Source organism: Aulonocara stuartgranti (assembly GCF_965226115.1).
Source record: "Aulonocara stuartgranti genome assembly, chromosome: 23".
Taxonomy (NCBI): domain Eukaryota; kingdom Metazoa; phylum Chordata; class Actinopteri; order Cichliformes; family Cichlidae; genus Aulonocara; species Aulonocara stuartgranti.
Window position 1 is genome coordinate 9,659,071 of NC_138958.1, and position 27,940 is coordinate 9,687,010.

Genomic DNA, 27,940 nt, shown 5'->3' on the forward strand with positions numbered 1-27,940 from the left:
AATTTGTTCATTCAATATCCAAATAAGTGCAAACTGTAACAGAAATACAAAAGACATAAACAGAAAAACTATACTGTTGCATGGCACTATGGAGCAGTTGCTTTCACTATTTATCACAACCAGTGAGGTTCTGTGATTTGTTCAGTTTGTTTCAGACTTCTCACAAAGTTATGAACCGATTTACGTGAAAATCCTGCCAGAGGTGTTTGACCTTGGTTCAGCTTGATTACCGCTGTTTTACAGAGCAACATATATACTGCATTTTATATCATATCTTTTCATATTCAGTTGAGGTAAGATAGAGTGAGAGGCCTCGGTTTGATGTTCTCAGGGAAATATCTTTAACAATAATCTGGATCCGTGTGTTCATACAAAAAGAAGGAATCTTCAGCTTTGGTTGGAGGTATCCACTTCTGATGTTGCGGCACTAGTGGGATAAATGGTTACAAAATAAATGGACTAAGCTTTGACAGAAACAATAAGTTTAACTGTGGCCTTATTCATATTTTTATATTCTGGTAACTGACAACTGGTAGAAATGAATTGATACCTTATTTTGCTTAACAGCATGTTAAAAAAAAGTTGTTTTGTTTTGACTTACGTCCTATGATGACCTTCACAAAAAATTTCTACCACATAAACTGCAGAAAACACTAGCCTAGAGATTACTGCAGTACGTGTAGGCAGTGTTTAAAGCCAGAGATAGACAACATCGTGGACAGAGATAGCTGAAGGAAGAGGGAGATCATTAGTCCATCCCCAAATTATACACAGACGTCACTCTACACTGACGGAGTGCCACATGGAGCTGTTTACACTGTGAAACTCCTTATTTAACTAATGACAGCTCAGTGAATACCAGCTATAAACTGCACATCATCACAAGTCACTCAGAGCTGTAAATAACTGTTATGAACTGAGTGACACTGCCTCTTCCTCATGTTCGTTGGCAGCCATAGAAACACAATCCCTCAAAGGAAATTGCCTGTTATCTTTATGAATGCAGAAACAACAATACCACAGAGGCGCATTAATTTTTTTTTTAAACACTCCAACACATGTTCTAAAGTTGTGTTTGAAGTGTAACCAATTGTTATACTAACTTCCTTTCCAGCCAAACTCTCCTTAGTGATGGCGAAAACTGAGATATCGACCAAAAGCAGCAGCTTAACAGAGATTCAGTCAATATCAACTGAAATTCCACTGCTCCGGATGTATGCTGGGAACAATAGTTAAGTGCCCTGCAGGCTCATGCTGCATGTCTTGTCTCCTGAGAGACATTTATCATCAACATGCCGCTGATAGGACCAGGGACAAGCCTTAATAGTTGACTTATTAAAACACAGCTTCTGGTGTAACGTCTCATCCATCAGTGATTGATTGTTGCTTTTAAATATACATACACACACACACACACACACACACACACACATATATATATATATATATATATATATATATATATATATATAATAAAAAACATAAATGTGACAGTTCTTTATATATATATACACACAAACACCCAGCACGCCCCTGCGGGCGGTTTATCCTTCAAGCTCGGGTCCTCTACCAGAGGCCTGGGAGCTTGAGGGTCCTGCGCAGTATCTTAGCTGTTCCCAGGACTGCGCTCTTCTGGACAGAGATCTCCGATGTTGTTCCTGGGATCTGCTGGAGCCACTCGCCTAGCTTGGGAGTCACCGCACCTAGTGCTCCGATTACCACGGGGACCACCGTTACCTTCACCCTCCACATCCTCTCGAGCTCTTCTCTGAGCCCTTGGTATTTCTCCAGCTTCTCGTGTTCCTTCTTCCTGATATTGCTGTCATTCGGAACCGCTACATCAATCACTACGGCCGTCTTCTTCTGTTTGTCTACCACCACTATGTCCGGTTGGTTAGCCACCACCATTTTGTCCGTCTGTATCTGGAAGTCCCACAGGATCTTAGCTCGGTCATTCTCCACCACCCTTGGGGGCATCTCCCATTTTGACCTCGGGACTTCCAGGTTATACACGGCACAGATGTTCCTGTACACTATGCCGGCCACTTGGTTATGGCGTTCCATGTATGCCTTGCCTGCTAGCATCTTGCACCCTGCTGTTATGTGCTGGATTGTCTCTGGGGCATCTTTACACAGCCTGCACCTGGGGTCTTGCCTGGTGTGATAGACCCCAGCCTCTATGGATCTTGTGCTCAGAGCTTGTTCTTGTGCTGCCATGATTAGTGCCTCTGTGCTGTCTTTCAGTCCAGCTTTGTCCAGCCACTGGTAGGATTTCTGGATATCAGCCACCTCCTCTATCTGCCGGTGGTACATACCGTGCAGGGGCCTGTCCTTCCATGATGGTTCCTCGTCTCCCTCCTCTTATATATATATATATATATATATATATATATATATATATATATATACATATACATATACATATATATAAAGAACTGTCACATTTATGTTTTTTATTATAAATAATAAAAACATCTCTAGATTCAGATTGTATGGTAAGCATTTTATTTTCCACAAATAAAACAAAAAAAATGATTACAGGAGAAAAATTATTAACTCAACCAAAGCAGCTTGCTCACAACCTGACCTTCTTTTCCTTCTCCCTTCCTGTCACAAGCCTCCAAAACACAAATGTGTCACACGAATAGTTCTGTAACTCATCTGCTAAATGTGTGCTCTTACAATATGTAGCGTCTGAGGCTTTTGCTGTGGCTATGGGATCACTCTTCTTGGTATCTTATGTCATAAAAGATGATAGAGGAGTGTGGTCCAGAAAGCACACAGGCACACGCCAGACGCAGTCACGGCCAAATCGCTGATCTGTCGCAACCACTGCTCCCCATTCATGGTAAGCCTTAGATTCCATGCCCCTCTGTAGGTTCTTCCCATGGTGCCATCTTGCTCCCTGTTCACGACGCCGCCATTCCTTGCCCTTAGTGCATTTGTAGGATTTCTGTTCCCTGTGTTAATTTACAAAAGAGGGAGGATGAATGGTTGTAAAGACACTTCCAGCAGCAAACATGACACTGACAGTATATAGATTATTTGCAAATTTGCAAATCATAAAAATGGGTAGTGTAAAGCAATGTATAATGAAACTGCACCATCTTGTGGCAACCACTGGCAATTAAGCGCAGTAGTGAACCACACAAATACTTACCAAGACTGCTCTGCAAAGGCACCACAACAGCAAAGATAAGGACAGAAAGAAGAGATGCATATGCCTACAAAGGATTACAAAGAAGCAGTTCACATTTCCATTCACAAAACAAAACGCCATACTCATGATGAAGATAAAATTAACATTTTTGCATTTTTCAAATACTGAAGGATGTTAATATTCTGTAGTTTGTGAGTGCAGCGTGTGGTATGTTTCCCCTTACTACACACAGCATGAGTATATCGCCCTATGCTTACCAAGAGGAGCTGTGCACCATTCTGAGTCATTCTCCTCAAGGCTTTTCCCATCTGGAGTCCAAGCAGAGCTAAAGAACAGGGCGTCACTGCCTCTTCAGCCTCCATGTCTACACATCTTAGGAGATAAACATGAAAACTGTGTTACATGAGATAAAAAATATAATATAACACGCCCTCATACCTATTTAGAAATAGCAGTAGAAGCCCACATTGAACGAGCAGATTCAAACCACTGACAGATGAATAAAACTGTTATCATATAAAATCATGTTATTGGAAAATTTGTGTCCTGGCATTAATGCGGATGGCAGTTCGCTTGAAATATTCCACTCGTTTAAACATTTTGCAGACGTAGAGTTCTCATTAAAAGATAGACTGCAGCATCACTGTAACATCACCTACTGGGCTGTGGTCTTCTCTTTTGAAGTCTCACCATGAGCATTTTAGCTGTCACTATGTTGTTATTTTGTAAGCAGACATGACAAACAGGGGGTGGATCTGAGTGAGACACCAAGGACATTGCACGCTCATAGCAACTTGTCCATCACAATGTGTCTATATCCTAAAGCATACACTGTGTATTTTGTCTTGAATGGAAAAAGAGGTTACATAATAAACCTCATGTATTAAATAAGAGTTGAACTGAGATAATAAATTCTGCCGGAAAATGTCTCGGAGCTGGAGTGTGTATCCCTCTTTTTATGTACTGATGACCCTGACCTCCCTGTCAGTGTGCCCTGCCTCACTGCTTTGATCCAGACTCCTCAGTTTCCGATTCAAGTGAGGATCTGTTGGATGTGCTGGAACAAGCTCCCATCCCCTGAGCCCCCAGGTGCAAGACACCGCAGGATAACCCGGGGGTCTCATGTTCCTCTGAAAGATCAGAGCTGTTTTAGTTGTACCAGAGCGATGCACCAGTCGGTTATCACTCCTCGAACACTTAAAAATAGCAAAATAGCTGGCATGTCTCAGTTACACAATGTCCTTTGGCTGCAGAGTGTCACTTGCTAGACATGTCAAAAGCATGTCATCAACCAAAAGGGTCTAAAGTATATATTAACCCTAACTACAATCTTTTCCTAAACCTGAAAAGCATGTGAAAGTAAAAGGCAATGGAAACTGAATGAAACAGCAAGTGTGTAAGTGCAAATGGGCATAACCCCCAGGCTGATAAGCCCGCGACTAATGACGCTGCCATCTCTCGAACCTTTTTTAATGGACTTTGTAAACTGCTAAAATAGGATTATCTGTCTGTTAATGTGTGAAGGCACCAAAGCCAAATGACACCTTATGCATCATGGAGAGATGCAGGCAGTATTTAGCATTTTGACATTTGCATCTTCTTCCTGTGTTTGCGTGAGTTCTCTCCAGGTACTTCAGTCCAAAGGCATGCATGTTAGGTTAATCGGTGATTCTAATTGTGAAGGGTTGTCTCTCTCTATTAGCCTTGTGACAGACTGATGACCTGTCCAGGGTGTACCCTGCAAGTTGCCCTTTGACAGCTGAGACAGTCTCCAGCTCCCCCTGCAACCCTGAACAGGATGAGTAAAAGAAAATGGATGGATGGATGGTTCTGACGCTGTGGCTGATAAGTGGGAACCACTGTTGTTAGCTAACTGCCTTTGTCAAAAACTTCAGCTCAAACTAAAGACAGATGAGCAAAGCCGGCACAACTCCACAAGAAAGGTGGATTTAGCAGTGCAGACAGACAGGAGTGGTAACTATCATTTTATCTCACACATGGCAAGAAAGTAATTTAAAAAATGTACCACTACAAAGCTTCCTGAGAATTTACATTAGGAATATTAAACCTTTGTAGTATTGTTCAAATGGCAGTATTTCAAAGTTTTACCAACGTACTAGAGATCCCATTAATGACCATCATTATTCACTGTGGTTGTGAAAGCTGATTAAATTTTAAAAAGCACCTTTTTAGGATCTTCTCCATCACCATATCCAGATCATCATGATGCGAAACATTAACGAATCTGAGGATGCTCCGGGGAAGACTGTGGCCTTCTTGTGCCAAAACAACCAAGTTGTACATTCCCTGTGAGCCAATATGAAAAACAAAATCATAACAGCAATGATGGCTTATTCACCGAGAAAGTATCTAAATAATAACACAATACAATGCTGTTTGTTGCTTTTATTGCAGAGGGCCAGAGCCTGTGGAAGTTTAATTAAGTTTATCACAGGGTGATGAGATTATAGCTGAAGTAAATCTGTCACCTGAGGGCTGCCTGCTAGTGCTGCTCTGCTATACATTGATATGGCCTGCTCAGCCAAGGATAATGAGTCCTCTTGTGTGCCGGGGGAATGGTAGTAGTAGTAGTCTCCCATTTTCAGTAGAGCTATAAAAAGAAGATAAATACTTTCTGTTCAGTGACCAGATTGACAGGGAAAATGGATTTAAAGCAAAATGAAATGAGAAAAACTCACCGAAAGGATGCGGGTCATAGTTTAATATAGAGTAGTTATGATATCTCCACTGACATTCATAACCGAGATTCAGCTCCTGCATTTCGGAGAACGAGTGCACAGTGACAATGATGATTTTAATAGAGGAATTATGTGCAATTTGTTCATCAGCTTCAATCAGAATTCCACACGTGATTGCAGGATAATGACGAAAAGCCCAGGCTGTGTTTTGTTTTAGGGTAGTCATAATGGGTTAAACCGGTGAAAGAGCATGCACTCACCTCGCACAGGTGTGCAACATTGCTTTGGGCCAAAACCAGACCAGTTTGAGCTGCCAAAAGGTACTTCACAAAGGCTTCCTGCCTGTTGGAAACACAATGAAACAAATGTGACGAAGCAAAGACAATAATAAAGAGCAGCGACAATGATTAAATGCGGGCATTTGAAAAGTAATTGAAATTAATGTTTCCCTACCAAGAGCCCTGGAGGTAGGCCTGAAGAGCCTCTCTGATCATAAATCCAAGGTGTCCATTTCGCTCACAGACCTTTTTCAGCAGACTGCATAGAGGTTAAAGGACACCTGATGTATTATGGGATATAATTAACTCCACCTAAACAGAGAATATTTTAATGTGATCTAAAAATAGTTCCAAATTGTTGAGGTCATTCTAAACAGAAGCATCAACAGCTGTAGGAGGAGCCTCTTTAAATTCATAAGATACCAGAGGAACATTGGTAAGCAGAATCTCTCTGCGCCAGACAATAATGCGGTGACAGTGGCTCTTATTTTTAGATATGCAAATACTGGGTTCTGACCTTGAATTAGCCACTGTCATTGAAATTAGATGCCACTAAGCTGCAGGCTACAGTGCAACAGCCCATAACAAAGCTTTCTTCAACAAGCTAATGAAAGCCCCTTACATTACAGCTCTCTTCATATCCTGAGACACCCCTTCCAGGCTTCCCATCGAAAGGTACCGAGCAGCTTCCACTGATGCAGTGACATGACCAAACCGAGACGCGTTGAGAAACTGCTCAAAAGCAGCACTCTGCAGATCATTAAAAAAAAAAACAACACAGTTTGGCTCGTTGATCATACCTGGATAAAAATCCATTTCTGAAGTTGTGGAAATCAAACCTCATTTCTCCAGGGTCTATCTGGGTCCATCCCACTGAGATGATAAATCCCCAGGTTGAACATCCCATCATCGCTCCCGTTTAAAGCAGCTTGTTCAAAGTATTTCGCTGCATTTTTGTGGTCCTTCAGTACAGTCCCATGATACCAGCCTAAACCATTCAAGGCGTTAATTGAGCCCTAAAGCAAGGAAACAGACGCCGGTATTCATAGCGAATTCACACACTGTAAACACACCAACTGACTTGTACACTCTCACCATTGCTGCTGCTTTTCTCAGCAGCCGAAAAGCTCGGGTGTAGTTTCTTTTCACTCCCTGGCCCTGAACGAATCAACATCAATCAGTGAATCGATAACTGTCAAAACACAGACGTCGCACACACATGCACACATCGTTCAATTCAATTGTAAAATAGCCATTTTTACTATCTTACACTACCTTCATCAGGAGGATGGAGTAGTCGTACATCGCAGAGGGATCCTTCATTTGCATAGCACTTCTCTCAATCCATTTCGCCGCACTCACTATGTCCTTTGAGACTCCATTTTGTCCCCAGTACAGCATTGTTCCCATGCGTTTCTAAAGTTAATGGAGTTTTTATTAGCCTATTCTGAACACTGACTGTGCTATTGACCACGAAGGAGAAATTAAAGTATGACTGAATTTGAACGGGTCACATGCACATATTTCAACAGTTCATCTTGTCAGAAGTCAAAAGATTTCGTGTAGCTCACATACCTGAGATTCGATGTCTCCTCTCTCTGCTTGGAATTTCAGATACTGGAAATCATCTTTTGTCTCATGTGTCAGTCTGTTTAAATCTTCTTCATTGTTTAAATAGATATGTTCAGTTGAGTGTTGCTTTATAAAAGACAAACAGATGTGTTATGATAGTAAACAACTGGTGATACTAGCACTATGAGTAAAAACGCTACCGTCACTATATTTGACTACTACAGTTACAGCGGTTAATTTACCAGCCATCAGAAGACGGGTACACTGTGGTAATAAATGGATGGAAATGGACAGCAACAATACTCAGGTAAGTTGTTCTGGTTGAATGATACTTAATTGGTACTAAGGGGCTCAAAGTGTGCCAAGAAATCATCACACACCAATACAAGGCAGGATGGATAAGGTTCATGCTTTCATGTTTACACCAAATTCTCATCCTAACATCTAAATGTGGCAACAGAAATTGCTTCCAACCTCAAATTGTCCATTTTTGATGAGCCTTTGTGAACTGTTGCCTCAGTTTGCTGTTCTTAGCTGACAGGACTGGCAACCAGTGTTGTGCGTTCAGAGAAGGTCTTCTGCATACCTTGCACGTGTCTTACTTTTCCCTTCCAATCTGCTCGAAGCATTCTAGCCAGTCTTCCGTGTTCTCTGATATTAACGAGGTATTAACACCCAGATATGAAACATTTACCCCTTTTTGGAGCATGTAAACCCTAGACACGGTTGTGCGGTAAAATCCCAGTTGATCAGCAATTTCTGAAATACTCAGACCAAGCCATCTGCTACTGGCAACCATGTCCCGTTCAACATCACTTAAATCAGCACTTTTCCCTATTTTACAGCAGATTGTTCTCATTCAGTAGGCTGTCTCAACCATGTCTAAATTCTTAAATGCATTCAGTTGTTGATTCTGACTGACTGATTACAGAATTGGCTGATTTATGTTACTGAGCAGTTTAACAGGTATACCTTAAAAACGGGCAAATCATGATTATGTGGAAAAATAATAGACTAGAAATGGCTTTTATACCAGTCTATTGACTGAACTGTAATTGTAAAGTTAATAATATATAAAGAAAGAGTGAATTGGGGATTTAGGGAGCTACAAAAGTAAACAAAAGTTGTGGCGTTGAAAGAAAAAGCCACAGTATAATTGGAAAAAAAAAGTGTAATCTTGTCGTCTTGATTATCTTATTTTCATAATCACTGGAAGATAAAATTGTAATTTGAATTAAAATTAAAGACGCTGTGTTTGTGAGTTCGAGTTTAATGGCCTTTTAGAGCTTTTTCAGTAGAATGCTGCAGCTTGAACAATGAGAGCCGAGACAGAGAACCCAGATTGTGCAACACTTTTTTTTATAGCCACTTTAAATAATCTCAAGATACAGTCAAAGGTTAAAAACAAAAGAAACTAGCAACTAGCTTTTTCCTTTTTTTGTTTTCAAGTTAACAAATCAAAGTCTGCCCAAGCCTGACTGACAGGCAACATAAGCTAACAACCCAGCACAGTCACAACACTGAGATTTAAATAGTGCTGAATCCTGATTGGTGCACAGAAGTGCATGACATCATTGTTTTGTCTTTAAGCTGAGCCCACACCACCGAGAAGAGACAAAACAACACGAAAAGAAAGAGAAAATAGAAAATAGGTTTTCGTTGCTTTTATCAAGATTGGATTCAGGGGGTTGTTGTCAGCTCTTAAAAAGCTCGGTCAATATGCCACGGAAAAATGATCACTACTAGGCTTGCTACAGTTGTTTTCTAGGTGCACTGCCTTGTTGAAGCTGGAATAGACAGTAAGGTCTCTCTGCTGTTTTCATGTACCTCTGTTCATTAGAAGCATGCTTATTTAAATACTCGAAGAATCAACAGGAAATCAGTCGGATGTAGCCTTTTCTCATAGTGCGCTCCTCATCTTTCAAGTGCAGTTCCTCCATTCATCAACACAGCTAAATCATTCACAAATGGCTGGACTAACAGACACATTATTATCATATTCTGAAGGCAGAATGTCATTTCCACAGCATGCGTGCATGTTTGTATGAATACATTTGTGTCTGAATGGCTGTTTTCATACTGCGCTTTGTGTGTTTTTAAGCTAAGCTCGCTGTAGTTGCATATTCAATACACGGATATGAGAGAGGTATCAATCTTTTCATCTTATTCTTTAAAAAAAACTTTAAAGGAAATAAATACGCAGATCTAGCTTTTTGAATATACTTTAACAAACTGTATGTTATAGCATATCTTATATGAGCCCATGTAACAAATTCCCTCACCCCATATATAAGCCCCTCACCCCAACCTCCCTCCCCTCAACCCAACTGGTCGTGGCAGATGGCCGCTCCTAGTTTCTTAATGTTAAAAGGGAGTTTTTCCTTCCCACTGTCACCAAAGCGCTTGCTCATAGAGGGTCATATGATTGTTGGTGTTTCCTTTGTAGGGTCTTTACCTTACAACAGAAAGCACCTTAAGGCTGCTGTTAAATAAATACAATTGAAATGAAAGATGTAATTATATTTTTGTTTCGGTAATACTGTTGTATAATGAAGAGGCAAAGGTAAGCAGATAAGCAGCAGACAACAGAGATAACCACTTGATACTGATTAAGTAACACTATGTTAAGGAGGAGCAGGGATGAGGCGGAGGGTTGCAAAGTGGCTTACAGAGTCAGTATCAGCAACAGACAAGCTAGAGCAGCATAAAACTGAAATATACTTTAATTATCCCAGGCTTGATTAATCATTTACTGGAATAAAATATTTATAGTACAGCCTACAAGAGATCTGGCTATCTAATGTTCAGATGATTATCAGCTGAGTGATTCTCTGACGTGTGCTGGCATTAAAATCAGCTGCTATCAGCTAATCTGTTTGAACTGTTGGCTCAGCTTGACTTCATGCCCTGCATGAACTAACGCCACTCTCAACTTACACGAACTCCTCTATTATCAAGGCTATTATTAGTTATTCAAATAAAAACACAAATTCAGAAGTGATCTTAATGATCTAAACATACCTTGTTTTCATATATCCTGGAACTGTCGATACAGGTCTGCGTTCCAATGTTGGAATAGTAGCTATAAGCCATTTCCAAGTCTTTAGGAAACCCATCAATTCCCATCAAGTGTTTGTAACCTGCATGCATCAGGGCAAAACGGTCATCACCTAAGGCACCAATCAAACTATAGACGTGACCCTGAAAAATGCAAGGGGGTTAGTATTACCTGTTACATGCAAATTGCTTTACGTGCGATAAAATAGTAATTAAGATACAACGAAGGCACTGACTGTACCTGCTCATAATTGACTGAATGTCCCAGGCCGGAGAGATGGATGGTGGCCAATAAGAGAGATGCTCTGTGATTTCCTAAGCAGGAGGATTCTTGTAACGCAGCCATTGATTGGGATGTGATTTTCATTTGTGCTTTATCCACAGAGAACATTGTTCCGACTGTCTCCTCAAACAAAACGCTCCCGAGATCCTTCAAGTTTAAAGACCCTTCAGAAACAGATAGGTGTTTATTAAATAATGTATCCTCTATAAATCAGATATTTTATGGTGATTGAGGTTATAACCAGATAAAAAAATATCTACCTGTTCTGATTTCCACCTCCTTTCTTAGCAAGAGCTGAAAGAGAGTGCTGTACTTTATCTGTGTTTCAAACGTCCATGTTTGTGTGCATGTTTTCTCTTTTGATGCAAACTGACCCAACAGCCTTAAGAAGTCGGGGGTACAGACATCTGAAATGAAACAAAAAAAGGAACCTGTTCACAGCGTTCTTTCCATACTCAATGGGTGCACTTTCAGTGTATTGACACACTTGATATTAGGTCTCTTAAAGGTCACTCCACCCAGAATGGTGCAACATGGCTTTTATAGGAAATATAAAAAAAATTTTTTTACCTCTACTTACTGGCGACAGGAGGTAATTCTCATTCACTTCTTGCATAAAAGCTTTTGTAAATGCTCTTATTTCCTGACACTCTTGGTGAATCCTCTGCAATTCATTTAATGTTGGCATGGAGGGAAGTTGGTTTTTGATCTGTGATATGAATAAATCTGTATTTGAAATTAGCATTAACAGGCATAAAACAGAGGAAATAGGAAGTATTAAGCCTAGTTAATGGTCATCATGACATCACCGCAGCCTCATGAGTATTTATACCGTCATATGAGGTGTGCCAGACTCACTGCAGTCTTCTCCTGAATGGTAAATGTCATCACCTTGAAAAAATGTATGCGTCACCACTTGTACAAGAATGGAAAAAGTCGCAATCAAAAGCTAACGTTTTTTTTCTCAGTTGTTGCAATAATGTGTCATCTCTTCAAGCTATTGCAGCATCTTCATCTCTGTAATCTAAGAATATCTGATCTGTACTGATTTATAATTGAAATAGTGATAAAGTGATGTTGTATCAGTGGGCAAAAGATTAAGCAAACAATGTCCCTCGTGTTTAGTTCTATTTTGGTTTGGGTTTAAGATATTTAGGATACAATTGTCTTTAAAATGTAACTACTGTGCTCTTTTCCAGTTTTGTTTCTTTATTCTTATCTTTCCTTGATTCACAGCCTAAAATCGTAGCAATATTTTACTGGCCCTTGGTGCATCCTCTTGGTTTACCCACTATCTAATACAAGCCGTTATAGTTCCTCTCCCTTTATACACATTTTAGTCTAGATTCATATGATTGGAGGCTTGACCAGCAAGTGTGTGGGGTTTCTGTGCTCACAGTGAGAACTGTGCTTGAGATGACCCTATTACAGATATCAGATGACAATGACATCATAAAGATTCACAAGCAGGAAAAAACTGTCTGAAAATGAATGTTCAGAGGGATTTGGCCTCCCTGAAGACTTGACCTTTGGCTTGTAGGGATTATTTTCACAAAAACCATCATTGTTTAAAAGTTCCATCATTGCTAATAGTATGGTGGTCAGACGTTTACACTCATCATGGGCATGAATGTCATGGTAATGTGGGGCTTTTAGTGATGAATACTGTTGTTTTTCAAGGCTGGAATGATTGAACAATATATCTGTAATGGTTGTAAAAAAATCACACATATACAAAACACTCATTTAGATCTTTTAAAAGGTGGTTCAGGAGGTTCTATCTCTTATTCTTGTTTAGAATATTTACTAAAACTAGTAGTTTATCCTTACATGCATAAAATGATTTATTTGGCAGCACTTGCTGGATTACCAAAGCTCAGAACTTATTTAGCATCATGCTGCTGGTTACTGATACACTGCAAAAAGTGGATGGAATAACGAAGAAGGAGAACTACCTCAAAAAAAATTACGTTTAGCTCAAACAGCTAGACAGTTGAAACTTGTATAAAATTGGATATTCCAATAATGATCCCGAACACACATCAGAACTGGTTTTGGAATGGATATGCTTCTGCAATGGTTTTCCCAAAGCCCCGACCTCAACCTGATAGAAAATTTGTGGGCTACACCTACAAGCCTGATCTGTGCCAGTAAAACCAACCAATTTGTAAGAACTCTCCCAACTCTGCCAAGAGGAGCAGGCAAATATCCAGCCGGAATTCTGCCCATTTGAATTAGAATGAAGTTTCTTGATGGCTACCAAAAGTCCAGTGGAGGTGCAAATTTCTGAAGAACCATACACCCATCCATTTGCTTTGACTTATCCAGGGATGAATAAATGAACGATTAAAGGACATTTAGCAAATAATTAATCAAATATTAGTCGGGGTGTATGCATATATTTCAACTGGTATGTATAATTTTGATCCTGTGTGGATTAGAAAAACTCCAAAATGCATCCAAACTTGTGTACCCAATTTTTGAAACTTTTTAAAAGATGACTGCAGTACAATCAATCCAATCCAGAAAAGAACAGTTCAAAAAATAATTTTAAAAAATTATCATGACCTGCATGATGGGTGTGTGTAAAATTCTTACCAAAACTGCATATATATGGCAGATAATAAGGAAAAACCTACAATGTCCACTAATGCATATGATTTTATCACTGCCTCATTTCATTACCTGTGTACTCTTACACGTGGTCAGGCTGTTTGCTGACATAATTTGGCATGAAACATTAATACTTTATGACCTTCAGATCATAATACACTGTTTTAGAGTGAGGCTGTGCTAGAAAGCAAAGCAAATGAATACATTTTACCTCTTTACACTTACCTGTTTGGTTCCAAAACGGTAGTATCTGATAGGCCCAAAATACCCACGGATGCCTTGTAAGTAACTGCCTCCTCCAATCACAAAGTATCCATCTGTGTCATCGTAATGAATGCTGTCCTGAAATCTATGACATTTAATACCACTCAAACCAGCAATCACAATCACTGAGCAAACAATATTTATTTTCCAGAAACTTGGCAACAGTGTGTTTTGCTTATTTTATACCAAAAATCATAATCGTACTTGTATAAATGTTTCTGAGTTTGACCATCCCATGTGGTTTCCAGCAGCACCTAAAAGTCAAACATAACAATACATGAGTCCTGAAAAACCTGCTCAGCTTTAAACAACTCCAAATTGCAGTACACACTGCAATCGCCTGGAGTTTCCCAGCTGGAAATAAACCATCTTTCAAGATCTTACAGCTGTTCCAAAGGGAAACAAAAGCTAGAAGTCCAAAGAAAACCCAGCAGAAAAAGAATGACTATAAGATGTTGCCAGAGCATTATTTTGATTTTTATTCCTCATCCCACCACCAGAGTCATTCTTTGGCGTTTTACCTCTGAGTCCTGTATGTAATAGTCTAATCTAATCCATTTCAAGAGAGGCAACATTGCTTGGACTTGAAATGCTTCATCTTCTCCAGTTATCTTTCGTGCCTGAATTATGATGTTCCCTGTACGGCACATATGACAGTCGTGAATTTCACCACAGGAGATCCAAAGCTCCTTATTAATACATATTTTTTGTGCTAGCAATATTAATAAATCACATCTGCGCAAAAACCACAAATCTTCACTCACAATCATGTTGTGACACCTCTTTGTAATCCCCTATCAGGTGTACACATGAGCTGGCATGACCCACCTGTGTTCGTAAGCTGCATCAGAACTGTGTCATATAAATTTTTTCTATTGACATGATGGATGATCCCACAGAGCTTCTTCTGACACCATTTCAGTAGGTATATCCACACAGATAAGGTGACGCTGGAAGCCAAGCAATGAAACATGATTTGACAAATCATTTCTTCATCCACTCAAGCATGAGGTTGAATTTAAAACGCGGCGCTGTCTGTTAAAAATGCCTGACCTCGCTGTCTTTCATTGACCGTAAGTAAAAAGCTTATATGCTCTGGTGAAGCGGCTTGGTGAAGCTTGTAAAGTCATTTAAAAAGACACTGAAGTAAAACTAAAAGTAGAGTGTGTTCTAACTGATGCCTGCACTGAAAAGGAAATGATCAGTGACTTGTGACCTGTCATTCTGCTGATATAAACACAAAGCAGAGCTATTATGTACTTTATATTTGAGGAAAATGGGCCGGAGAGTACCTTTGAAACATATAATATCAAACACTTGGTTTCACTTAATCCTTTGATTCAACATTTGGAAACTCAGCTGGAGATTTTTCATGCTGTGTGGCTGAACTTCATACTAAATAAGTTCCAGCTAAAATGAGGTAAATTAGAAGTCCAACCTGGGCTGTGTCACAGCGTGACGCCGGGTTCTCTCTAGAGCTCTGTCAATAAAAGGCTGGAACCTGCGGATCACTCCAAAGCGCTCACCAGTACTTGCCAGAGGGAACTTTAGCATATCGATTATGTCTGGGATCAAACAGAACAGCGAAAGGCTCCGTTTGCAAACACTTGCATGTGTTCTTTAAAAGCTTTGGAGATAAAGATGAGACATGCAGAGGAAATGACAATGTGATTAAGGGTCAAACCTGATTCATGTGGACACTGATGGATTCTGTGGCTGGTCATCTGCCACATTAGTTGAGCCGACCATGACGGGCAACCAGTGGGAGGTTTACTTGGCCGCTCAGAGGGTGGAATTATCTGCAGCGCTTTATAAATCCTCAACATGGAGCTGTGGTATGTGCTGAGTTCACTGCCATTTTTAAAGCTGCCCAGCCAACCACGGACTGTCACATTCTGTGTGTCCAAAATGTTCCTGTTGAAAAAGTCGCGTTGATATGAAATGGACGGAGGCAGTCTAAGCAGCACCTGGTGGATCCTGTAGTGACGGAGTCTGCTGCTTTTCCATTTTCTCCTGAAGACCACTAAATCTGTCTTCTGCAATGTGGACACCACCACCTCAACTGCAAGCTGACATTGCCCAGAGCACTGATACCGCACGCGGACCACCGAGCCATCTACCACTTTGTCAGGGACGGTGTCAAACCCTATAAAATTGTCAGGCGGGGTCTCACTGCTGTGGGCTGAAATGACTTGTGAAGCACACTGTCCCTGGGTGAAGAGAAGGAAAAGAAATACACTTAAATGAACATAAAGGGAAAACAGACTTGCATGAAGTTTCATTCTCTCAACCAAATTTGAAAAATTTATCACCAGTTAGTTACTAACTGCTTGTAGTAGTGTATATCGAAAAACGAGAGCAGTCTCCTGTGAGCAGAATAAGTGAGTGAATAAAATTGCTTACCATTAGAGCAGAAGCAGTGAAAATCTGTCCAAAAATGATGACATGAAACACATTCATCTTTTGTTGTTGTTTAAAACTGAATAAAAACCACAAGCAAATTTGACATTCAGAGTGGTAAGTAACATTGGCTCTCACTGTTTGACACTTCCAGAAAACATTTCCAAACAGCCGTGCAATGGGTGTACCATTGCAATGCAGCATTACCTGAAATTCTGGTGTTTCAAGTTCAGTGATTAGCATGCTTTTAAAGGGCTAGCGCCCACGAGGGCTCGGCTATATTTACTCTTGATGTGTAATAAAAGTGTTGTTTGATTCACTTTATTAGTGATTGTATTTGGGACCTTTCCATAAGAGTGAAGCATCAGAGCTGACTTAATCCGATGTACGTGAGCCAAGACTTTGTCATCACCCTGCGTCCTCTGTGGCCAACGCGCTTACGCAAGACTTTGAAGAAATATGATCTGAAAAACAACCTGATATGGCAGCCAAAATTAATTACCCATGGGCCACTGACTGTTTATGTTTCAAAGTCAAGGGCATGACATGTGCTAATGTTGCTGATGGGTTGCTTTAGGTAGCCACACATACACGAACATGGTCTATATAAAAGGTGGCTGCTGTTTTCACACACATATGTTCTTGATGGCATACCTATGTGTACAAGAGAATAGCTTTTGAAGGCAATTTTATTGGATGTTATTGAAGAGTTGATTTTTTCAAGCAAGCAGAAAATGCTGTAAAAATATGCTTTTGTAGCTTTTTTCTTTTTTTGGTGTACAAAATCATAGGTCATCACTTTTAATGGCTTTACAGGACATATGCAATTTTCAGTCTGTCTTTGAGGACCGTCTAACTACAGAGTATCCTGCAGTGCCACATGGAAAAAAGATTGCTTCCAACTATGTGAGTGGTTTGCCCTTTAGCAATAACAAAAGTTTGTTTCACTTTTATATTCCAGTGGCAGAGTACTTAGATGAAAGTCCGATACAGTTTGGGCAAATCAGCACAGTCCAGAACTGCAGCGCCGTCTCATCTGAAGACCCCTTCTTAACATCCTCCTCCTTGCCAACATGCCTTCCGTTTGCCTCTTCACAGTCTGTGCCTCTGCCCTTTCCCATGGCTCATGGCACCACCACCTTGGCGTTCATGTTCCAGGGTGGCGTGATGGCTGCAGCAGACACTCGTTCCAGTTGCTCAGGCCTCGTCGCGTGCCCAGCCTCGCAGAAGATCCTGCCCATTCACAGTCACTTGGTGGGCCTGACCTCAGGCACTTCAGCCGACTGTGCGCTTTGGAAACGTATTTTGGCTCGCGAGCTGCGGCTTTACCAACTTCGCCACGGTCGACGGTTGTCCACGAGTGGAGCTGCCAAATTGCTTTCGCACATGCTTCACCCTTTCAAAGGAACTGAGCTGTGTGTGGCTGCCACGTTGTGTGGGTGGGATGGAGGAGAGGTGGACGATGGATGTGATTACCATGGAGGCACAGAGACTGGTCCTGGTAGTCGAGGAGAAACAACAAAGAATCAAATGACTGAGCAGAAAAACTTTGTAGATAGCACCAATGCAAAGGTTTCTCTGGCAAAGGATGAACGCTTTTCTTTCTCTCAGCAGTGCTCCATCAGAAAGAAAATGAATTTATCTGGACCAAGGCTTTTTTATGTATGCAGTGATGGTACTCGCCTACGGGGAATGCTTTTCTCTGTGGGCTCAGGATCCCCTTATGCCTACTCAATTTTGGACCAAGGTGTTCACTGGGGGCTGACAGTAGATGAGGCCAAGTCAATAGCTAGAGAAGCTGTGTACAGAGCTACGTATAGGGATGCATATTCTGGAAACTGTGTGGACATGTATCACATCACGTCAAAAGGCTGGACACGCAGAAACCGGGAGGATTTGAAAGAGGAATATTACCGAGAAAAGGAAAGGCGAAAGCATGAGAAAACAGAGAGGCGGGATGTGGCTTTTTCTGACTAAAGACATGAAACAAACAAAAATGGCTTGGGAAGCGAAAGGCAAACATTGGGGAGTATTTTGGAGAGACGTGATATTATGGCATCTTTGCAGCAGTTACTAAATTAATGAACAGGACAGGCAGTTGCATCCTCCAGGCTATTTCTCAAATGATTTGGGCATGCATATCGTTCCCTCTAATAAACAGCTGATGTTTTGTTTGTGCTGATGATAAAAATGTATTCTAAGAGCACCCTGCTTGCTGGCATTTTGATTTAGATGTTAAAGCATTATGAATCATTTCAAGAATGTGAGATAATTACTACCTACTCCAGCATGCGGGTAAATCGCATAAACACAGAGTAACAGAAAATGAATAGTCTAAAAATCTAAATGGCTGGAGGCTGAAGGTCATAATGTATTACTGTGTGTAAGGGAACACGTTTAGCCGCAGCAATAAACGGTAAAGGGGCTGTAAACTGATTTGTGCCTGCTGTCAGAAGACTTCTGAAGTTCCTCTGACACTTCAATAAATTAATGAATAAAAGGAATTTTGCTGCCTGCTCATTTTGTTTGAGCGCTGTGGTCATAAATAAAGCATAACTGTAATTACTCAACTGACAATGACTCTATATTGCCAAGTATATTAGGGTAAAAGGTACAGAGCTGTCCATCTTCATCCTCAGTGTTCAGCTATGTTCTCTAACTTTAGTGAAGTCCATGATGGGGGACAGTTTGCAGTGTAACATCAGTGTTGTGGCACACTGATTATACTACATGTCAAAATGTTGTAATGAAGTGTATGATGTCCTGTTTCCATATATTAAGTATTGCAATATATCGTATATGAATGCATTTTTTTAATGACTAACATATGCATATGTGTGCAGCGAGCATGTCTTATGTGTTATTAACGGCATAAAATAAATTACAGCCTGGGATGCGTGACTGCAGCATCAGTGGGGATGCGCACTAGTACTACTGTATGATTGACTGCAGCTGTGTGAGTAAGAGGGGAAAGCCTCCCATTCTCCCCGACCTCATGCATAATTCCCATCTTTGGAAGTTCATTAATGGCAGAATTATTGAGCGAGTGAAAACAAACAAACAAAAAAGGAGAAAGAAAGCATTTGGTGGTCTAGATTTGAAGTCTTGCAGGGACCGACTCTTGGGAAAGTGAGTCGGCGTTATTTTTATAGCACCTTAAAAGAGCATATGTCACAGAGCGCTTCACAATAAGAAACGGTTAAAAAGCAAAATATGAGGCAGCCAGACATTAAATGCACACAGGCAGATAAAAACACAAGGCGAAACAAGGCCGAACCTAAATCTAAACAAATTGCTTTCAGTTGCTTTCTAAAGGTGCCTGCAGATCTGACGTTTAAGAGATATAGCCTCAAAAGCACAGTCTCCTGTCATAGTCCGAGAGCAGGCAGGACTCAAATGCAGATTCAGAAGGCAGTTCGGAGAGTTTATTAACAGTGATGTGAAAAAGCTATTTGCAGTGCCTTTCAAAAAAGGGAAACATCCACAGTCTCTATGTACAGTATCCAAGTCGATGGTCCGATAGGTTCCACTCAGTCTTTAGATTCGATAATGAAACAGACTTCTCTCTCCGACTCACACACACAAATCCTCCTCGAGGAAAACAGGGAAGACTGCTGGACAGAAGAGAGATGGTGAGAGGTGCACACATGGAAACAGGTGAGCAGACTTACGTAATGAAGGTAAGCATCTGCCGCGACTCAAACACCAGATGAGGAGCAGGTGAGTTAATTACCACAGGTGTGCCGGAGGGCGGGGACCAAGAGGATCCTGCCCCTGCAAGGGCGTGCACGCACGCACACACACACCCACACCCACAAACAGACAGACAGAGGAGAGAGAGAGTCATGGTGGAGAGCGAGGAAAACTGGCAGGAGTACCACGAGGACTGAAGGACTATGACAGTCTCCTTTCTTGTTGAGACTGGAGCGAGAAAACAACCATCAAACCCTAATCGGAGAACCTCTCCCAGCAAACATTCTGACATTCAATGACTATTGTTTGCATGTCTATTCAAGCCATTCATGTCACATTATGATTGAAAACAGCTACATAATGAAAGGTGTACAGATAATTAACCTGGCTTTCTGCCTCAAGTTCCTTCAGCAATGTTGACTTTCTATGTCTTTTGATAGACATAAAGATAATTAGACCGAGCACTAGACAACAAATGCATTAAAAATATAAAAGATTTGTTAATTTGTATTTTAGGGCTCAATGATTATAGCAAAAATCACAATCTGGATATTACATCAAACATTCATTAACTTAAGCACGCAATATGCATTTAGTGGCGTTTTTAAAAAAGTGTCTTTTTACATGAGATTTCCATTATTCAAATGAAAAGCTAATAAATTAATGAAAAAAGAGATGTCTGCCAGTCCACACGATCGGGTCCATTAGACATCTGCAAGTGCAGTCTGTGGTAAAAGAAGCTCATGCCTCAGTGGACTCATGCACCTCAGGAAACCTGCAGTGAAGCCTGGGGGCGAAAATGCTGGAGAGCTGAAGCCGATGACCAACCAACACCTCCTCCTCCTCTTCTCATGCTGAAAGCAGAACAAGGATAAACCCTCAGTGATCCCAGGTGATAAGGAGTCAAAGGCAGCTGCAGGCAATCACTAATGATCCCTCTACAGGATCACTTACAGCAACCTGCTTCTTCTAGATAAATATTTTCAACCACAAACCTCCTTCTGTCATCTTGCCTTGAGTTAAACTAAACTGTGAGCATGGTTGAGCTTTTTAGGGACGAGCACTGTAAAGGCGGCTGATTCATAACACAAAACAACAGGTTCATAGCCAAAATTCATCCAAATAACTGAAAGTTTTTATTCAGTTATCTTGTTTTTGTAATCATTAGAAGCCAAAATCAAAACTGAAATTCAAATCACTGACTCTAAGGCTATGTTCACACTGCAGACGAAAGCGCATTAAATCCGATTTTTTTTTTACCCTATGCGACCCATATCCGATCATGGTTTGACAGTGTGAACAGCACAAATCCGATATTTTCAAATCCGATCTGGGTCACTTTCGTATGTGGTACTGAATCCGATACATATCCGATGTTTTAGAAAGCGACTGCTGTTTGAACGGTCATGTCGCATTAAATCCGTCTTCTACATCACTGACACAAGACAGACGCAAATTATCAGCGCCGGAGAAGCACCCGAGAAGACATCGCGATCGCTTCCTGGCCATTCCGTGTAGATGTCAGTGAAACTGTTTGGAAGACAACGTTGGAGAAACGTGAACATTTTATTTGTACTGTATAATCTGCAGATTCTGACAGAAATCTGCAACTATCCTTTGAAGCACCGCTCCTCTAAAACAGCAATAAGGATCATTATTAGGTTATCTAAATTGTTATGTAAATAACAAAATAACTTAAAGCAAAAATTAGGAAACGTAAAGTCTTTATATTAAGGCCATCAGTCAAACAATACTGTTTGCTCTGGGTCTAAACAGAGCACGTTGTGTGTGACGTCTTCTTTTGTGCATGCGGGCTGCTTTGAGCGTTCACACTAGAGCACGTTTGCTGTCGCATTTTATTTGTAGTGTGAACAAGCAGACAAAAAAATCGGATTTGATCAAAAAATCGGAATTGAGCATTAAGACCTGCAGTGTGAACGTAACTCAATTTATAAGAAAAGGTATGACTGGACAACTGATTGGCTGGTTGGAAAGAATGTCACTATCTAGTCTAGTTATCTGTTTTAAAATCACTTTGCAACTATGCAGACAAAATGTTACCATTTTAGGCCGGTTGTCACTAACAGTTTCCTGCTGGTATTACTAAGCAACAGAGGTTTTTTATATAGAGAGGTATGTGCTGACCGTCCAAGGCTCTGAGCACAAGACTTTTGAACTTGACTGAATTTAATAGGAAGCGAGTACAGAGCTTTGAGCTTTGAGGAGGAAACAAGGACAGAATAGTAAATCAAAGTTTGAGTCTACAAGGAGAACTGAGTCCAAAATTTGAGTGAGCAATAGTGTTTCTCTTTGCTTGGCCTCTTCAAAGCTTTTTGTTCAATTTTGGTAGTTTTTTACTTTCATGCAAACTGCAGCTGAGAGCGGAACGAGCTCCACTAGAGTTGAGCAAAAAGCACAGTGTCACAGACCCAGCCTTACATCAGTACATCTGTTTTGTTTTTTTAACTTTGAAAATATATGACCCTAACAACCAGAAGATTGGCAAAAATTCGCTGACAGCTCCCCCCTCACAGGCTAATTCAAGAACATGTTTTATGCTTAGAAATCTTTCGCTGTGAGCTCTCACATCCTCAGCACTAGATTGATTACTGCCTGGCTTTGTTTTGTGCTGCCGAAGTAGTTTTGACATTAATGAACCTCCATAGAGCCTGGTAGAAGGGATCTGAGGAGTGACCTCGGGGTTGCAAGCTTTCTTTCTAGTCATATCACGGAACACTTGTCTCATCACCACTTGTTTAAAGGCTCTCTTGTTTCTTAGTCATCAGACAGAATTCAGGCTAAGACATGATCAAAAACATGGTTGTGCAAATGAAGGCTGCACCCTGTAGATGATTACTTTTTACCTCATTCAGGTACTGAAACGCATGTTTCTGCTGCAGTGTGAAAAATAAATTCTTTTAAATTAAAAATATCCAAAACAATTGAGGGATAAATGAAGCACAGAAAACACACAACTGTAAGATTAACAATTTAGCATTCCTGTTTTGCAGTGGTTTTGTTTGTCCTTGAAAATTTGCACATTTCTGGTTGGAAGTTACTCACCCAAAAAAACAAAAAACAGTTACCACAAAAATCAGCTTAAAATTTCAGACTGATGTTGTATATGGAAAACACATCTCAAACTGAAATAAAATATGCTATGAAGTGTGGCGAGGGTGGTAATTACAGTCGCACAAATGTTTTTAGCAAATGAGAGAACGCAGCTGGCAAAAATTCCTCTTTTAATGCATCTCTAAGTGACAATTTTCTGGTCCTGCTTCTAGGTGAAGCAACTGGGAGAAATGCAAACTCACTGAAGTTGATTATGCAGACTAGCTACATTTAGTCAGATTAAACAAACACCACACGGCTTTCAAAGAAGCCACAACACCTAACCAGGAACTACTGAAGGCAATTAAACAACACCTGCTATGTTTTTGAAGATATTTTGTCATAGATGTCGATTATTTCAGCTAGGGACGCAGATGGACAGTGGTGATATTTACAGGAGATGCATTTGTTTCTACCAATAAAAAAAAAAGAAAGACGCATAACAATTAATTGTTTTAAAAATTGCTGTGACAGTTCTCAGTGAGGCACCACTGCCATCAACTGGTGCAAACCTTTTTACTTCAATTTTTTTTTTAACACCTGGGACATGATTAGAAATATGATTATACACAGCTTTTTCATCTCAGTCAGCAGCGGTACGATGTCTTCTCTCTTCTGGCTCTATGCACACGTAGACAGGTCGATAACAATGAAGGTGCCAGAAAGAAAAGGAGGAGAATCAATGTTAGTACATTTTTCTCAAAAAAGTAAGTTGTAAGCTACTTTTTTTTCACCTTTTTGCAAAATAATACTGCCTGTCCATCTGGTTTTGAGATAGACTGCGTTACATAGGTGAGATGTATATGCAGCAGATTTCTCACCTGCACATCCATGATGCTTATCTCCCATTGACTCTAATCCTAAAGGTGATTTATTGCATTGAGATCTGGCGACTGTAAAGGCTATTTATGTACAGTGAACTTATTGTGCTGATCAAAAAAACAGTTTGAGATGATTTAAGCGTTGTGACAAGATGCGTTATCTTGTTTGAAGGAGGTATTACAGAGTGGGTACACCGAGGTCATAACAGGGATGGATATGGTCAACAACAATACTCAGGTAGGCTGTGGCATTTAAAAGACGCTCACTACTAAGTGAGCCAAGAAAATATCCCCCATTACACCCCCAGCAGCAGCCAAAATTGCTGATATGAGGCAGGATGGATCCATGCTTTCATGCTGTTTACGCCAAATTCTAATCCTGAGTGGTTATTTAAGTTTACTGTTTCCTTCTTATCAGCTCGAAGCAGTCTGGCCATTCTTCTCTGCCCTTTGGCATCAATAAAGCATTTTCACCAAGGGACTTGCAGCTCGCTGGATAATTTCTCCTTTCTGGACCCTACTCTGTAAACCCTAGAGATGTTTGGGTGGGAAAATCCCAGCAGATCGGCAGTTTTAGATGAGTTAGTCTGGCACCGACAACCATGCCACTTTCAAAGTCATTTAAATTACTTTTCTTCTGCTTGTTTTGAACCTCAACATGGCCGAATGCACTGCCATGTTTGCATTAAGACAAAACTGAAGAGGTATACCTAAAAAAGTGAATGAACTCAAGCAGAAATCCAGCTGAAACATATCAGAGCTACTGAATAGGAATTCATAAATTTAAGTAATTCATCACGGACACGTGCTGTCACACGCACATTTGAGCAGGTTCCACCAACAAAAAGAAAAAAGGCACGAAAGCAGCTTGATATCACACAGAACTGTCAGTCTGCTGCACTCTGACTCTCCCTGCAAACGGCAAGAAGGACAGAAGACTTAATCATCTGCACATTTGTGTTGACTCAGCAGGGATAATATTAAATGAGAAAAACGGGGAATGATTTGAATTCAACACAAAATGCCTAAGAGCCCGACTGCATGATCTTTCACTATATGTTTACCTGAAACATGTTTTGTTTTTGTGCGTGTTTTCCACTGTACTAATAAATACGCAGAAATGATGCAGAAAAAAACAGAATGAAGCAAATTAAGAAATTCCTAGGGGAGGACCCCATGCTCCTTTACACGATGTCGCCAATGCTCAAGCGAAATCTATACCCACATATTTTGTCCAAGTACACCACTATGAGACTAACAGTTTGTTTTTGTGGCACTCAGTGGCCGCTATTTCAAAAATAGTAGGCTTTTAGAGTGACTATGGTCGTTGTGTGATAGTTACAAAGTAATGGAGAGAGGGAAAATAGAGAGAGGTATACAGAGAGCGAGGGACGGAGGAAGGGAGGGAGGGTTAGACGTAGAGAGCGAGAGCGAGAGAGAGACTGGGCTAAGTGGACAGACCTCACGTTGAGCTCAGATGAACCTCGGCATCCTTTCCCACGTTGGATCATTTCAGCCCCGTTAAACCAGAAGACCACCGGAGCAAAACCGCAAACACACGGTAAGCTTCTCTCATAATTGACTTTTTTTCTAAATCTTCAGAATTCAATAGTTGACACAGACAAGTTTCCAGCCTTCGCCTCAGCTCAGCTCTCCACTTTATCGTCCAAATTCTCGGCGTTTTTTGGAGGCTTTTAACCGGGTCGAGGCGGTTTCCAACTGTTTCTCTGTCAGTTTAAAGCTGTTTGTAGTAGATATCTGCGAGCTGTTTAGGTGAAATAATGGTGGGCTGAGAGAAGGGTCTGGAAAAGCAGACAATTATTTTGGGTGACTGAACTGAGCGCCAAGCTTTGACAGATGGTACGGATGACGCCGTGCTTTCCCTCTTAATTTCCCGGCTAGGTAGGTAATTTTTGTCTATGTGTGTGCGCGCGCCGTTCGTACTCACCTGCCGCGTGTACTTTGGCGCGGGGACGCTTGCTTGCAAAAATGAATGAGGTTGCTGGACCTTGGTTAAGTTGCCGAAAGCGGAATTTGGGGGACGTTGCATTCATTATAATAGTTAGCCCAAGTGTGTAAATCACATTAACATGCATCAAGTAGGTCATTTTTCTGGCTTCTTCCAGCAAGACAACGTCACGCTCTACTAGATATGCTAATGAGCGGTCCAGATGTGAGTGTGCGCGTGCATGTAAACTGGTTTGTGTGTATCCGTGACCAAGCAGCTGTGTCACGTGTTGTGGCGAATGTAATATCAGAGCCGATCAGGGAGAAACATTCCACTTCCCATCTATCCCACTGTACGAAAATTGGCAGCAAGTCAGTAGGGGGCGCTCATGAGATGGTGCTCAATGAATAGAAATGAGTGGAATTACGTGGCTAGTCCATTTATTGTTTTAGCCTTTTCTAACACGGTATCAATAATTTTCTGAGGTGAAATACAGAACAGTGCTTATGTCCTTGCGTTTTTCTTATAATGAAGGTGATTTTTCCGATAAAAAGCTAGAATTTCCCAATACTTGCTGATTTTTCTGTTAAGGAGTTACTACAGGCCACGCTGCCTTAACGGCAGCCATTGACAGATGATAACTATATTATAGACGAGTGGTTAGAGTAAACCATGAAAGAAGCAGCTGGTTGTGCTGGTCTAAATGAAATTCTCTGTAAATTATTCATATTGCAGTGCGTAACACTTACAGAAAAGTGTTTTACTTGAGTTAAAAGTGATTACAAAAACAAAGTTAAAATGGAGCTGCACCCCTTCTGTCAAAAATATGGTAAAAATTGTTCCAAGAAAATGATTTACATTTTCTACTGCTCCACAGGGCTCCATTAGTTCTCGACTCTCTCAAGAGCGCCCCCTATAAAACGGAGTGTGGGAGTTGACTATCATATTTAAAATTCTCTGGTAATATTACACTGCCTCTTCACATGACAAATAAAACATGGCTAAACACTGACTTATCACAGGGCATTTGCTCACTTAAGCTGTCTGGTGTGTCAAACCTTGACAATAATGAAGTGACTGATGTGCTGAGTACAGTGGGCCTCTCTTCACCAGTCTGACTTGGATAGACTTAAGAGATTTCCCTGTGTGCACTGAGCCAGCGAGAATGGATGAGAGGTCTGTGGGCATTAAGACGAATGGCAAAAGGAGGGTAAGCCAGAGATGTTCAAATGGAGCAGAATCTGTCCACATCCTGGATGTTTAAGCCACCCATCTCCCCTCACCCCCCTCCCCAGTGTACTTCCACTACCACTTCCCCTGCTCTGCCTCCTTTATGCCCCCATCTCCCATTTTTTTCCTATGTAAGAGGCCTAACATGCACAGGCTATTTTTAATAAAAACGGAATAGCCTTGTTGCAGTGAAGCATCTCGATGCAGAGTGAAGTGAGACTGAAACAGCGATTTGCAATTTAGAGCTATGTCACCACTCATCATTCCATTCTGAGCCAGCAACAGCAAATCGTCCTCACGCTTTCATCCTCTATCCCTTGCCTTACATTTCACACATATCTTACACACACACACACACACACCCTTACTCTAAAGACTTCAAACAACGGTGAATGACATGTACTGCTGGCAACATGGGTTTTGGACCAAAGCTGGCAGAGAGAAATGTAAGCCGTAAGCTCAATCTATGCTAATGCACAATAGCTGAGGAAGACAAAAGTGTTTTGGAAGAGCCACTTTTTGTATTTCCATAGATTTGGGAAACCGGCAAACAGATGCCGATGATGAACATGAAGCATTACATATGGATGACTTGATAAATTTGGTGCGCAAAATGCAGCAAAAATAATTAAGGGTGGATTGCCATTTGAGGGGAAAATAATGACGTAAAAAGGGCAGAAATTACTTAATATTTCCTGTGATCAAAGCTCAAATTGTCTCTGTTCTCAAGTGTACTTCTTTAAGTGGGTCACTATCTGCAGAGAAGAAAGAACATTGGCTTAATTTTAATGTGCCCATGCAGCATATCGTA

General features: G+C 40.8%; 3 protein-coding genes across 6 annotated transcripts in view; 2 read left to right on the top strand and 1 right to left on the bottom strand.

Moving 5' to 3' along the window:
* Positions 1–2,494: 2,494 nt before the first annotated feature.
* Positions 2,495–26,089, bottom strand: LOC309699805 (protein sel-1 homolog 3). 2 transcript variants are annotated; one of them, XM_082523000.1, is made up of 24 exons: positions 25,900–26,089; positions 15,611–16,136; positions 15,365–15,491; positions 14,755–14,876; positions 14,448–14,563; positions 14,131–14,180; positions 13,888–14,011; positions 11,620–11,758; positions 11,310–11,456; positions 11,008–11,213; positions 10,731–10,910; positions 7,713–7,835; positions 7,413–7,553; positions 7,233–7,295; positions 6,977–7,153; positions 6,760–6,887; positions 6,313–6,396; positions 6,120–6,201; positions 5,860–5,935; positions 5,650–5,771; positions 5,346–5,467; positions 3,418–3,532; positions 3,161–3,224; positions 2,495–2,960 (listed from the first exon to the last, which is right to left on the bottom strand). In XM_082523000.1, the coding sequence occupies exons 1-24, from the start codon at positions 25,999–26,001 to the stop codon at positions 2,743–2,745; spliced, it is 3,354 nt and encodes a 1,117-aa protein (XP_082379126.1). In that variant the 5' UTR covers positions 26,002–26,089; the 3' UTR covers positions 2,495–2,742. The 2 variants fall into 2 exon arrangements, with proteins under 2 accessions (XP_082379126.1, XP_082379125.1); XM_082522999.1 differs by lacking the exon at positions 25,900–26,089 and adding an exon at positions 16,330–16,673.
* On the top strand, positions 16,821–18,366 carry psmb11b (proteasome 20S subunit beta 11b). The gene has a single exon (XM_082523002.1). The coding sequence runs from the start codon at positions 17,131–17,133 to the stop codon at positions 18,301–18,303; it is 1,173 nt and encodes a 390-aa protein (XP_082379128.1). The 5' UTR covers positions 16,821–17,130; the 3' UTR covers positions 18,304–18,366.
* Positions 24,742–27,940, top strand: part of LOC309699803 (cadherin-24-like) — a 28,325-nt gene continuing 25,126 nt past the window's right edge. For 2 of the 3 annotated variants that reach the window (XM_082522995.1, XM_082522997.1), the window contains exon 1: positions 24,742–25,512. The gene's annotated coding sequence lies outside the window, so the exon portion shown is untranslated. Of the gene's footprint in view, positions 25,854–27,940 lie in introns of all 3 variants that reach the window. The other variant, XM_082522996.1, reaches the window with a different exon arrangement.

Excerpts from the sequence above, each read along its gene's own strand:
- LOC309699805 (XM_082522999.1), bottom strand. The coding sequence starts at position 16,569 with ATGCTAATCACTGAACTTGAAACACCAGAATTTCAGGTAATGCTGCAT. Across the intron at positions 11,214-11,309 it reads GGAGGTGGAAATCAGAACAG|GGTCTTTAAACTTGAAGGAT; the intron begins GTAGATATTTTT and ends CTGTTTCTGAAG. Across the intron at positions 6,397-6,759 it reads GATATGAAGAGAGCTGTAAT|TCTGCTGAAAAAGGTCTGTG; the intron begins GTAAGGGGCTTT and ends ACCTCTATGCAG.
- psmb11b (XM_082523002.1), top strand. The coding sequence starts at position 17,131 with ATGGCTTTACAGGACATATGCAATTTTCAGTCTGTCTTTGAGGACCGT.